General features: G+C 30.3%; 1 protein-coding gene across 1 annotated transcript; it reads left to right on the top strand.

The window, feature by feature from the left end:
* Positions 1-9,486: 9,486 nt before the first annotated feature.
* LOC140875396 (1-aminocyclopropane-1-carboxylate oxidase 5-like) lies at positions 9,487-11,038 on the top strand. The gene is made up of 3 exons (XM_073279061.1): positions 9,487-9,624; positions 9,746-9,981; positions 10,399-11,038. Exons 1-3 carry the CDS (start codon positions 9,523-9,525, stop codon positions 11,036-11,038), a joined length of 978 nt encoding a protein of 325 aa, XP_073135162.1. The 5' UTR covers positions 9,487-9,522.
* Positions 11,039-13,913: the final 2,875 nt, after the last annotated feature.

Raw genomic sequence — 13,913 nt, 5'->3', positions numbered from 1 at the left:
TAGCTATGACGGGCAGAGATCTTGGAGTTCTTTGAGGGTTGGGTTTGAGAAAATTTCTTATACATCTTGTGATTCGGAGGGTATCCAACTAGCCGATTGTAGTGTTCTTTAAGGTGTCCTGGCTTGTGACAATGATCACATGTCACTGAGTCATATCCAACTAGCCGATAACATTGATCTTTTGTGTGTCCTGGTTTGTGACAATTGTCACATATCACTGAACCAATCCGTTTTGTGGATGATGAGTAGAATGCCGCTGTGAGAATATCAGCAATTGGTGAAGAAGATAAGACATGCCGAGTAGATTCCTCATGAATAAAAATGGAGTATGCTTGATTTACTGATGGTAATGGATCCATCATCAGAACTTGACTCCTTATGTGACTATAAGTGTCATTCAATCCCATAAGAAATTGAATAAGTCGTTGTTGATCCTCATGTTCCAGATATGCTTTTGCACTTGCACATTGACATGATGGAAGAGTGATTATGGATTGATATTTATCCCATAATCGTTTCAGTGTTGAAAAATATACAGAAATATAGAAGAAGATCCCTGAGATAAATGAACGATATCTCGTTGTAATGCAAAAATTCGAGATCTCGATATTTTGTCAAATCTTTCCTTCAAATCTGCCCAGAATTTTGAAGCAGTGTTGCAGTAGATGATGCCATTGAAGATGTCTTTGGAAACCGAACTCATGCACCACCTTCGAAGCTGGCGTCCACATCGAGCCTGAGGGGGTCTGTGGGAGGCTCTTGCCAAAATTGAAAAATATATATATATATTTTTAATTAGGAGCAGAGATTCGTCGCGGTGGAGTTTCAAACCTGAGATATCATCAGAAATTTGAAATTCGATGTCAGATAAATTACAAATCTTTGATGCAAATATAATTTATAAGGCCAATGAATTAATTGGTTTTTAACGGGTGCTAAACAAAAACTCATTCCACCCCTTTCAGATTTGCTCAAGTTTTAGCTTGTACAAGTTTTTGAGAAAAATTTGATAGTCGATAGTAGATTGTCAAAATACAGTACTTTTAGTCATGTGTTTTCAAGTTTTGAAAACTTTAAACATTTTTTATAAGAGTGTCGATGCGACACTATACTTTCAACATCATGTCATCGTTGGCACATTCGTGCCAACACGAAACGAGTTCCTAAACTTTAGTTTTTTTAAAAAATAATAATAACAACAAAAAAGATAAATTATTCAAATCGAAATTTGATAACATATACACAAAAATCAGAAAATTGACAAACATATGTAGGAGTAGGACTACTATTATAATTTTTTTTTCCCTCAATAGGATGTCCGAGTTGGAGAAGTAAGTGAACGATTGATCGACGGTCAGGAGTTTGATTCCTCCTGTCAATACCTTCTCGAGTTAAAAATAACGATTGTACGTTCTCACATCATAAAAAATATTATAATTTCCTTATTCAACAAAAAAAATATTGTAATTCTTTTCCAAAATCTATCTCGTTTCAAGAACTTATGTATGACTCAATAGCTATTATATATTCTTTTTTTTTTTTGGTTTTGGTTTTTTGTTTTGTTTTCTATAGCTAATATATTTTAAATAAACGAAAATTGCATTTTAAAACATAATTTCAGAAGTCGTATATAATATTATAAACAATATCATAATTATAAAGAAATTACTGACAAAATAAATAAAAATTTGGAAAAGGTCTTGAATTAATTAATTGCATGGGGTATATATTGTGCAAGTTATTGGTTACATTTTTTTTTTTCTTTTAGTTATAAAATTATTGGTTACTTGAATTACTTGCATCGATCGAGTGAATTGCACACACTAGAGATTTCCTCGCGACTTGAAGCCAACTATATCTACCAAGATCATAATAAGCCGACCACCCCCCCCCCCCCCCCCCCCCTCTCTCTCTATCTATATATATATATATATATATATATATAGATACATCATTCTAGGTTACTCATAAATAAAGCATGATGAGATATTCACAATAACATCTTGTGGATGAAGTGTCCGATTACAAACATCCAAAATATTATATCCACACACACACACAGAGATAGATATATATATATATATATATATATATATATAAACACGCCAATAAAATTACAACACATTAATTCAAAAATATTTGATTGATGCATCCATTATTCCGAGTGTTGACTCAAGAATTTGGATGAAATTAATGGATATATACGTTTTATGGAGATATATATAGTTCTTAAAGTACTTGAATATTTTTGTTTCGGAAAAATATTTTTTTTCAATAATTAAAAGTATGGAATATTGGGGGATATAAAAATTGATTTTAAGGTTACGATTTCAAATTCCGGCCTTTGAATTGTTTAAAAAATAAGTTGAGGTGAATATATTTCAAATTCATGATCACTATAACGTTACGAAGAATGATTCCAAGTGACAGATATACATATGCACTTGAAATCATTCGCAATTACTAAATTCAAAAAAGATGAAATCATCTTGATTGAATTTAGCCAAATAAATATAATATATTTTATTCTCGACGATTCAATAACTAATGGGTTTTACTAAATATTAATTTTAACGATAGTAATTAAAACAATTAATCATTAATTTTGTTTAACTTAATTATCTTATTCTACCTCACGTTCTTTTTGTAATATTATTTATATTTTATTAATTATTAAAAAGATAAAATAATAATTTATCATTTTATCTAAAATTTAATCAATCAAATCAAACAAACTATAATATATCCATCAAACAAATAATACTTTAACTATTATTTTTTATTTATTTTTTTATTATATTATATTACTTATCTTACTATTATTTATCTTATCACTCAAACGAAACGGTGAATTACTAGCTACAGTGTCTATATATATATATATATATAACTTGAACATCAATCTCATCATTGGGACACTATAATCAATATAATTAATATAATATATTAATTAATTAAATTTAATAGATAGGAATGTAAGAAAAGGACCGTAAATTGAAATACGTATACATGCAGACACCCCAGACAATATCTGTCTACGCCTTTCCTAAGATTCTAATCTAAATTATGCTGAGAAAATCGCGTCATTCGTCAGCAACATGTGGGTAGAGATAATCAAGAATTTAAACAAATATAATTAAGATGCTTAAAATCATGTTAAAAATTTTCCACTATTTTCAAGGCTACCAAAAAATGAAAGATCAAGGCTACCAAAAAATGAAAGATATATGACTAAGAATCAATTTCAATAACATAAATGACGACTAAAATTACAAGCAAAAATAAAGATGAAAAAAAAATTCTTTTATAAATATTTTTTTTTATATATAAATCATGGGCAACTGCCCTCCCTTTCACCTGCTGTTTAGACTAAGCCATAACCCTTGCAGAATTAAAAATATTTGTGATGACTCAAGAGATAGACAATTAGATCTTTAATTAGGGAGAGATTATACCGATAATATTCCTTCATATAATAATAAGCAGCAAATGAAAATGAGTCAACTAGTTAAAAATATTATCAGTAGCATTATTTAACCTGCTAGCTCCCTTTTATGTGCCTAAAACAACCATCTTTTTCATTTTTATAAAAATAAATCCGGGACTTGTTAATGAGTGAAATACATACATACATACATACATACAAGTATATACATACATACATACAAATATATATATATATATATAGGGCATTGATATTTACACTCCATGTTTTGTTAAATGCACTTCAAGTTTAAGTTTTATAACATAAATTGACAGTAATATCATTTTCTTCATTAGTCTATTTCAAGTATATATATTAATGATAGAAGTGATTAATTTCTGAAAGATAAGTACAATATATATGTCACGTTTAACAATTAAATATTTTCATTCATTAACTATAATTTTCTATCATGTATACATAATATTGATGTGTAAAAAATTTGGAATAAAATACGAATTTAAATAATTTTATTTATTACATAATATTAAAATAATTTTAATATTACATAATATTTTTCATATTTTGTCCCAAATATTTAATAGGTTTTATAAATTATAAATAATTATTTTTCGAAATATTTTAAACTATTGGGGTGTAAAATTTTTGAAATAAAATAATAATTTAAATAAAACGTACTTTTAGTTTATATTATTTTATTTGTTTTTACAAAATGTCTAAAGGTAAATTGTATAATTTTAATAAAGTATTTCGAACATTACCATAGCCATTTTTTATTATAAAAAATACGAACAAATATATTAACTATTTTTATAATTTTTTGTTAGTTTTATAACATAAATATATTTTTTATATTTATAATAAAAATATCATCATGGAATAAGATATTAATATATGGGAATGAAATATCACTTGGTTGAAAAAAAATTAAACAAAAAAATTAAAATTAAAAAATAAAAAATCGGTAAAAAGAAACCAAAAACAAAAGTAACGATAATTAAGGTAATGAATTATGTTTGTAATATTGTTTTCTAAATTTTACGTATTTAATGTTTGAAGTAATTTATTTTAGGAATTAATATCATAATTAATAAATTTACTAAAAATATAAAAATCAATAAAAGGGTATCATTGTCAATATATACTATAAAAATTAAAAATGAAGTGTATTTAATAAGAATTGGAGTGTAAATATCAATCTCCATATATATATATATATATAAATAAATAAATTTTGAATCATGGTAATTAAGGACTGATGATTAATGTGCAAGTAACATGAAGGATTCTAGTTTTGTCAGACAGAAGCCCAACAAAATCTAACACAAGATCAATACCCACCGACCACGATATATATATATATATATTACTTCATTATTTATAACTAGGCCGTGCATGTGTTGATATATTTTTAATTTTGTAACTAATATTTCTTTTAATAAATTTTATATAACCCCAAGTGTAAGAGCTCTCTCAAGCTGCCCAAAACATATTCAATTCTTGCGTACTTCGGATTTTTAACTTCATTGAATTTTCCAGAATTCAGGGTTTTTGAGCAATTTAAAATCACGTTATTAATATCAAATAATATAATTGTATAAAGAGAGAGAATAGATATTCACACGACGAGGAAATATCAAGTTTCGTGATCAAATAAAAATGCAATGTATATATAATTGTATATTACTGTCTAAAGTTTCTAATATTTTTCATATAATACATTGTCACATGCATCATGCATGAACAGATATAATTGTTACGACTTTCCATAAAAATTTATTGTTGCTACTGAAATGTCAAATACTTTACAGGAATATTTGATCCCTGTCACAACCATATTAATAAGCTTAAAATTATATTTAGTTTTCAGCAAAATCTTTGAATTTAGCTATAGATTATATTATTAAAGTTTAAGCAACCGAATATGGATTTGTATCAGTGCAAAATCAATCTTATAAATCTCATATGAATTTGTCAGAATCAAATCTATCGATCCCAAGGAAACTGTTGCTATATATATATCCTTCTCCAATCTGTTTCTTTAATTTAAAATGTTATTATTATCTGAGCATACAATCATATATGCATGTTTGGCATGCATTTTGATATGATGCTAAGATATGTTGAGGGTCTTGATCAATATTTTTAGTTAGAGTTGACCTAATTAAAATATAGTTGTAATATCTTTATTTATGGGAATCAAATCTTGCTCTCAAGGGGGTGTCCTAGTTGGTAGAGTAGGTGAACAGTTGGCAAGAGGTCAACGGTTAGATTTTCCCTACCAACATCTTTTTGGATTAGCATGTCGCACAATGCTTGCCTATTGCGATTTATCCAGCCAGCCTAGTTTGCAGACTATTGTATTATAAGTTTAGGAGTTTATCCAATGCGCACCGAAAAAAGTAGCGACTGCGAGTTCTCACGTAATTTATGAGAATCTAATCTTAGTCCGTGAAAAATATTTTTGTCCATTGACTTTTCTTATTTTCAGGTTTCGTCAATTGAGTTTTCAATTTTTTTTGTTTTGGTGCATTAAGCTTATTTATTTTGTTTGAATTTGTATTTCAGTCCTCTTTCGTATGCGTGTTGACATGTAACCAAAAGAATATTGAGATGAGATCGAAAAATACTGACGTAACAACGAAAGTTGCTGACTTGTTCGATTTCACGTCAGAATTAACAAAAATAGCCGAAAATTATATTTTTCCATTCAAGAACATATTCGAAGAAATTCTGACCTCCAGTCGGAATGATTTGTGGGTTTCGAACAACTATATATAGTAGCTGAACCTAATAAGATAGCAATTACAACCCAAAAAGTAATAAGTACTTGGCCATGGACTTGAAAACCCCCTATTTGCCAATACAAATGTTGGCCTACTTCCACACCGGAGATATCGTATAACCCTTTTAGTGTGTTGATGGAACATGATAGCACATTCATATAGCCCTCTGAAAAAGAATCGAACTTTAAACAAAATTATTTTGATTCAACCATCTCTTTGTCTACTTGAATCAGATATTTTTAATACCAACTAGTATTTTGTTTTGAGTAATAACTAATTGCACAATATCCCCAGTTTTTTATCTCATTTTTGAACTTCAAAAATAATAACTAATAACCGATTTATATATGCTCACATGATTGTGAAGAAGTGACAAATATATCACATATATATGTCAGGTGTCAACTCAATTATGGAAAAATGATTTTTTTGGTCCATTAAATTGTCAATTTTTTGTTTTAGTCGATTAAATTTTCAAAATTTTGTTTTGATACACTATATTATAATCTTCAGCTATTTTGGTTCGATTGTTGACATGATAACTTGACATGTCATTATTTTCTGGTGCAATGTCAACATTTTCAGTTGTTCCGTCAGCATTTGTCACGTCATCAATTAGACCAAAATATCCAAAAATTAAAGTTAGCGTACCAAAACCAAACTTTGAAAAATCAATTGATCAAATCCCAAAAAAAAAAGTTAATGGATAAAAAAATATTGTTTCCCTATATTTAATATATATTGAATTATATATAAATTTGCTATGTATTATCATTTTATTGACACGAAATGAGAAAAAAATACTAGCCTAAAGAAATGTGACATAAATATAATAGAAATGTGAACATAAAATGCATGTGGAATGCATAGTTTCAAATTTAAATTTTTATTTTTATAAGTAATAAGGTTGATATACATTCAAGTTCAAGCAATCTGAGCCGACAAATAGATCAACACCGTTAATTGCGTTGACTCTCTTCCTAGTGTTTTTTTTTTTCTTGCTTATGTTATTATGGTCATTATTATTATATCATTACTATCATTCTCTACTTTGACTTTTAACCGTTGACCGATGAGAGACATATCAGATGAATAAACAAGTGTACTGATTTGTAGGCACTGGTTGAGGAGGGATAAGAATTACAAGATTTTCATATAATAACATTAATGTATATATGTACAGTCCAATAGTTAATTTATTTATTTATTCCCAAATCGGATGCCTCATGATTAGTCATGAACTCAAATTTCAGTTTGGAAATCATTTAACTGTCAAAATATTCCTTGTCTAGAGAAAAAAAAAATTTAAGTTGGTGATTCATTTGTGCATTAAATGAGCTATGTGTTTCCTAAAAATCGAATTTCTTAAAAATATATTTTTTAATTATGGTTTTTAATGTAAAAGTATATATTTGCAGTTTTGGGGGTTTCTAGCAGCAAAAATTTTAAAATTAAACATGACGGTGTGGTTTCATTTGGTTGGTTTGAACGGATTTTGATAAAATTTGATCAGAACTTGATTTTATGGACTAATATACAATATAATATAATCATAGAGGAGACAAATATAACATTAGCACTAATTGAGTTTAAATTATGCTAATCAAAGATTATTTTGAAGATTTCGTACCTGATTAACATGATTTGCAAACTATGATGTTAACTTAAAGATTTATCCAATGCACACGAAAAAACAATCCATCGTCACAATATATATGTTAGGTTAATTGTCAGAAATATTTGGTATGTTGTAGTTATTACATGTAGTTGCTAGCTTTAAGCAGCAACCACCAAAGTATTTCCAATTTAGCATTTTAATTCATGATTGCATATCAACATTAATTTCCTTTTACTAAAGTAAAGATGACTGTACGGCGGCGCGCGAGGTCCAAACGCTTTAATTTGCGATTGAACTGTAGATGCCAGCTCCGGGGAGAAGGTAAACAGGTTTAATTTAGGCGGTGTGATTCACAACCACGAAGGACAGATGCTAGTTGCTTTCGGTCGAGTTATATCAAAACTAGACTCTATAGTTGTTGGTGAATTATTAGCAATCCGGGAAATCTGTATTATCCAGGATAAAGATTACCTAGGAATCCATATTGCGCTTTATTCAATTTTGGTAGTGCAAACAGTCACGGAGCTAATCTTAGCTATGTTGGATTGTGTGCCTCATATATAAAATTTTTGAGTTCTACATTAGATATTATTTCTTTTTTTTTCATCTTATGAGGACGAACAATAAAGTGGCTCACTCCTTAGCAAAATTTGATGTTTTCTCCCTACATTTTTGTTATGGGTGCCTGAGAGTTTTTTGAGTTGGTTGGTTAATCTTGTAACAAAAAATATTATTATGCATCAATAAAAGTTGCAAGCTACCTTGTAAAAAAAAAAGGATTGACCATATTCATATATATATATTAGCGACGGAGCACATGAGTTGCATGTGTAAAATATTATATACAAATATAATGTATTTTATATTGAATAATTTGTTAATTTTAATTAAAGTGCTTGTTTATTTTTTTTGTTTTTTCTTCAAATATAAAAAAAATTAGTCATGAATGAAATTCAATTTTAATTGATGGAAAAAGATATCATGTATATACGTTGTATTTGTATATATTCAACCACGTACGTATTTGGTGTCATGTTGCGTGATTTAGGACAAAGAGTATTGTTTAGCACGTAAAGGTTCGTTCAAGGAGGTTGATTGTATAGTTGATACATCTTAAAAAGAAAAAAGAAAAATTAAAGGAGGTTGATACGTTAATATTTTAATGTCGTTGACTCTTCGAATTTATTTATCAAATTATCTCTTATTATTATACAACAAAGAATAATATGCGGTGTCACCCAGATATTTATTGGTCAAATATCGGACATCGGGATAGAACATGATCGACATAATTTTATATATGTTAATGGGGAGAAGATCGCACAAACTATATTGTAAAATTAATACCAAAATAACTTTTAACATTCTTTTTATTCGTTAATATTAATTGAAACATTTAATTAAACATAAATGATTAAGTACCAGTAGATACATACCACAGATGTGCTCTAAATATATATGGGTTAAACAAATAAATAGCGTTGACATTTTTATTATTAATCAAAGATGCCATGACAAATGAAGGGAAAAAAAACAATTAATAGCTCTACTTTCTCTGTATATATAGACCTATAGGAACGTTAATTTTAGAGCATAATTTCTGAAAAGTTTAAAAACCTAGCTATATATATATAATCTGCGTTTTTTATTGATTTGTTATACATATAATCTTGATGGCGATCCCTGTGATTGATTTCTCAAAACTCAATGGAGATGAGAGATCCAAAACCCTAACTCAGATTGCCAATTGCTGTGAAGACTGGGGATTCTTTCAGGTACAGTACTAGTACTAGCCAGCTTTAATATTTGAATCCTATTATAATTAAGTTCATGCAATATTATTTACATGAAGAAAAGTGCTAATTAAATTATTTGAAATATGGTGTTGTGAAACAGTTGATCAACCATGGAATCTCTGAGGATCTCCTGGAAAAGGTGAAAAAGGTTGCTTCTGAATGCTACAAGTTTGAAAGAGAGGGCGGGTTCGAGAATTCGAAACCCGTTAATCTGCTCAAGGAATTGATCGAGAAGAAAAGCGATGAAAGTTTAGTAGAAAGCGTTGATTGGGAGGATGTGTTCTTGCTCTCTGATGACAATCATCATGAATGGCCTTCAAAAACACCTGGTTTCAAGTATGTTGATATATAATTAAGGAGAAACTGCAATTTTGATCATTTATGTTTGTCACTTTGCGATTTCGGTCTTTTATGTTTTCGTATTTCAGTTCTAGTTCTACATGTTTTGATTTTTGGCAATTTCAGTCTTTTTTATTCGAAAATGATTACGTGGCACTATACACGTCAGCTCCACATCAGCACTGTATTGGTGCCACATCAGCGGTACATCAGAAAAAGAACTAAAATTACCAAAAAAATAAAAATAGCGGACTAAAACTAAAATCTGAAAATATAGAAGACCAACATCGCAAAGTGACAAACATATAGGGCTAAAAAAATAATTTTCCCTATAATTAAGCTGTTCTTGGAATTAATATATATTAAATAATTTTCTGAGAATTAATGATTTTGAATATTATTTACAATGAACAGGGAAACCATGAAGGAATACCGAGCTGAACTGAAGAAACTGGCGATCAAAGTGATGGAAGTGATGGACGAGAACTTAGGCCTCCCAAAAGGGTACATCAACAAGGCGTTCAACGGAGGAGAAGTCGAAGAAGAAGAAGAAGAGAACTCGGCCTTTTTCGGGACAAAGGTGAGCCACTACCCTCCGTGCCCGAGGCCAGATAAGGTAAACGGCCTCCGAGCACACACGGATGCAGGAGGCGTGATCTTGCTCTTCCAAGACGACGTAGTGAACGGCCTCCAAATCCTGAAAGACGGGGTTTGGATGGACGTTCAGCCGATGAAAAACGCCATAGTGATCAACACGGGCGATCAGATCGAAGTGTTGAGCAATGGCAAGTACAAGAGTGTGTGGCATCGTGTTCTGGCATTGCCGGAAGGGAACAGGAGATCCATCGCCTCGTTTTACAACCCGTCTTATAAGGCCACCATCGAACCTGCCAAGGAATTATTGGTACTGCAGGCCGAGAAGAAACTACTACAAGTTGCCGAGAATTCGCCGGCCAAGTATCCTAAGTTTGTGTTTGGGGACTACATGTCTGTTTATGCTGAACAAAAGTTCTTGCCTAAGGAGCCAAGGTTCCAAGCTGTGAAAGCAGTGTAATTAGGGTTATAGTACGTACTTAAATAAGCAGTCTTTGGTATGTCTCATCTCTTTATGTCGTGGGAAGTGTTGGAAGTTAAAAGTAATTTGTTTCCATGTCGTGTGTGTTTGTTTAAGCTGGAAACATTTGGAACACACGTGTGTTAAAATTTGTACCTTAAATCCTTAATAATGTTCCTAAAACCCATCTTCTCATATGAAACATAAAATTTCTCCATTCTCTTTTCTTTAAATACCTATTTTTTTTTATTATCAAGCAGAAACTCTTTCATTACAAGTTTAGTTTTCTCATCTTTGATTTGGTTTGGGAGGCTGCAATTAAGCACTGAAACACTTAATGCAACAGGTACGTACAAAGTATAAATTGCCTTGTAGAGAGAATAGATAGCTAGCTAGAGTCATGCAAATGCATCAATTAACTAGCGTGTTCGTCGTCTCCATATATATATATATCGATATTATACTGGATTTCGATCGAAATCAATGATTTTGAGTCTTTAAATTGTGATGGTTTCTAACAAAATTAACTTCTATCGGACTACATATGTAACAAATGAGATATAAATATTCGAGGAATTAACTAGCTAGTAATTAATTGAGTACGACAGAAGCAAGACTACACAAACAATCATGGCTCAATTTCGATCAAAAGCATCATTAACCACATGAGCATTTAAATTCAAGAACTTTAAAATGATTCTGGAATTGACATGTTCGTGTATGATTGAATGAGTTAGGTAGTGCTTTCTAGAAACATTACAAAACAATATACCTTAAAGGTGAAGATCCATGGAAGTATTTTAAATCTATGGATTCAAATGTACTTTTGTTGTTTATAGAAGTAACACCATAAACATCAAATCTACTTCTTTTATTTTAGGAAAAATTGCAAATTTAAACCTATATGTTTGTCACTTTGCGATTTTGGTCCTATATGTTTTCACATTTCAGTTTTAGTCATGTATGTTCTGATTTTTTGGCAATTTTGGTCCTTTTTATTCAAAAATGCTTACATGACACTGTACACGTCAGCTCCACATCAGCATTGAATTGGTGCCACATCAGCGCTACATCGGAAAAAGGACTAAAATTGCCAAAAAAATAAAGATAGCGGACTAAAACTGAAATCTGAAAATATAAAAGGTCTGAAATCGCAAAGTGACAAACATACAGGACCAAAAAAGCAATTTTTCCTTTATTTTATGTCTACTTAGTAATTCATGATAATTAAGATGCATTTTAAGTTCATCCAATAAAGTGGTCCTTTGAAATCCATTTTAATCCATTTAACTAACATGTGAATAACTAAGTTATGGATTTAAGATTTTTCTATATTTAATTGTTACACTAAAATAGTAATCGAAATACATGGATTTGAAATACTTTTATCCAAGCACAACCTGAGTGAATTTAATTGATTTCAATTCTAAACTCTTATATATATTCATTGTATTCATTTGGTTTCTAAATTAGAAAGAAAGATTTGAATCCACTTCTTGTCATGGTTTTGAAATCCTTCCACAAATCCAAATCTATAAATCCAAACACAAAGATACAATAATTGATAAAAAAATCGTTCATTTACTTGATATAATTTTTCTGCAAAATGTATCAAGGGAGATCTTTGTAATGCTACTACTATTGGTAGGCTGGGCTCAACCTTAAACGAGACCCTTCTAACGGCCCATAACTAAATCTCGTCACCCATATCAAGGCCCATAGTTTCAGTAGACCGACTAGTACATTTAAATGTCCATACCACCCCTCAAAATTCTCAATCCCAAGATCAAAACCAGGGGTAAATCGAGAATTCTGGCACTATATCAATACTTTCTTCCCCCACCACAGATCTCCACTAGCTCAGCAATCAAAGAAAATGAGGCGACGGAGAGATGGGATTTCTTCGAGGGTGGTTGCCGCTCTCCGCCGCCGATGATTTTTTCATCGTTTTTCTGAAACCAACAGCCCTTCAGTTTTCGCAGAAAGTACGTACTGAATCAGGAATACATTCATACACACACATATACTACATATATATATATATCATGGAGGTGTAAACTGCCGAAGTTCGTGAAACAAAATTAGGTAGTGTTTGGAATTTGAGCTTCGGATTATCTGATTCTCGATTTCTGTTCACATTGGAACAGGGTTTGGGGATTAGGGTTATCTTTTTTGCTTCGTCTTTTTTATTCGTGGATATGGAAGAGGCTATGACGATTTACTTTCTATTTTCGTTTGCGTTTGCTGAGCTGGTGAACTGGGCGTGGAAGATCCGACCCGTATCTTGGCGGGGCGACCCGGATGGCTTCATAAGCAACCGGGATTTGCAGCCATGGCGGCCGTCGTATTCCATTTGTCCACTAATCTTCACAGATCTGAGCCTCCTGTGTTTTGGTTTTTTGTTTTTTTCAAAAATTATTACTATTTTTATAATTAAATAAAATCCAGAAATAATTACTTTTTTTACATTTGTGTTTCAAATTAAATTATTATCTCCTAATTTTAGTTACTAGATAGATATATATCCATTACACAAATTGCAAATTTGCAATTCATTATTTTTTATAATATTTCGAAGTGCGTAAAATATAATATCAATATCAATATTTTGTAAAACGTGGTTGGAACTTGGAGCATGTTTTTCCTTTTTTTAAAAAACATCAATCCTGTTTTTTGAAAAAACTAATGTTTGTTTCAGAAAATATTGAAAAAGCGATGAAGAGTCTCCAATCGGTTCAATCATTGGGTAATGTTTCAGATTATTTCTAAAAAAAATACTTGTAAAGAAAAAATTCATAACTATTTTTTTGAAGTGATCCCAAATACTATTTATTTTGATACATGTAAAAACCTTGAAACTATAAAAAGAAAAGAG

This window comes from Henckelia pumila, chromosome 1 (assembly GCF_033568475.1).
Source record: "Henckelia pumila isolate YLH828 chromosome 1, ASM3356847v2, whole genome shotgun sequence".
In the NCBI taxonomy this organism is placed as follows: domain Eukaryota; kingdom Viridiplantae; phylum Streptophyta; class Magnoliopsida; order Lamiales; family Gesneriaceae; genus Henckelia; species Henckelia pumila.
The sequence above is the reverse complement of the archived record's forward strand: the minus strand, read 5'-3'. Positions and strand labels throughout refer to the sequence as shown.

Coding starts and splice junctions, on each gene's coding strand:
- LOC140875396 (XM_073279061.1), top strand. CDS start 9,523: ATGGCGATCCCTGTGATTGATTTCTCAAAACTCAATGGAGATGAGAGA. Junction 9,625..9,745: donor AAGACTGGGGATTCTTTCAG/GTACAGTACTAG, acceptor GTTGTGAAACAG/TTGATCAACCATGGAATCTC. Junction 9,982..10,398: donor TCAAAAACACCTGGTTTCAA/GTATGTTGATAT, acceptor TACAATGAACAG/GGAAACCATGAAGGAATACC.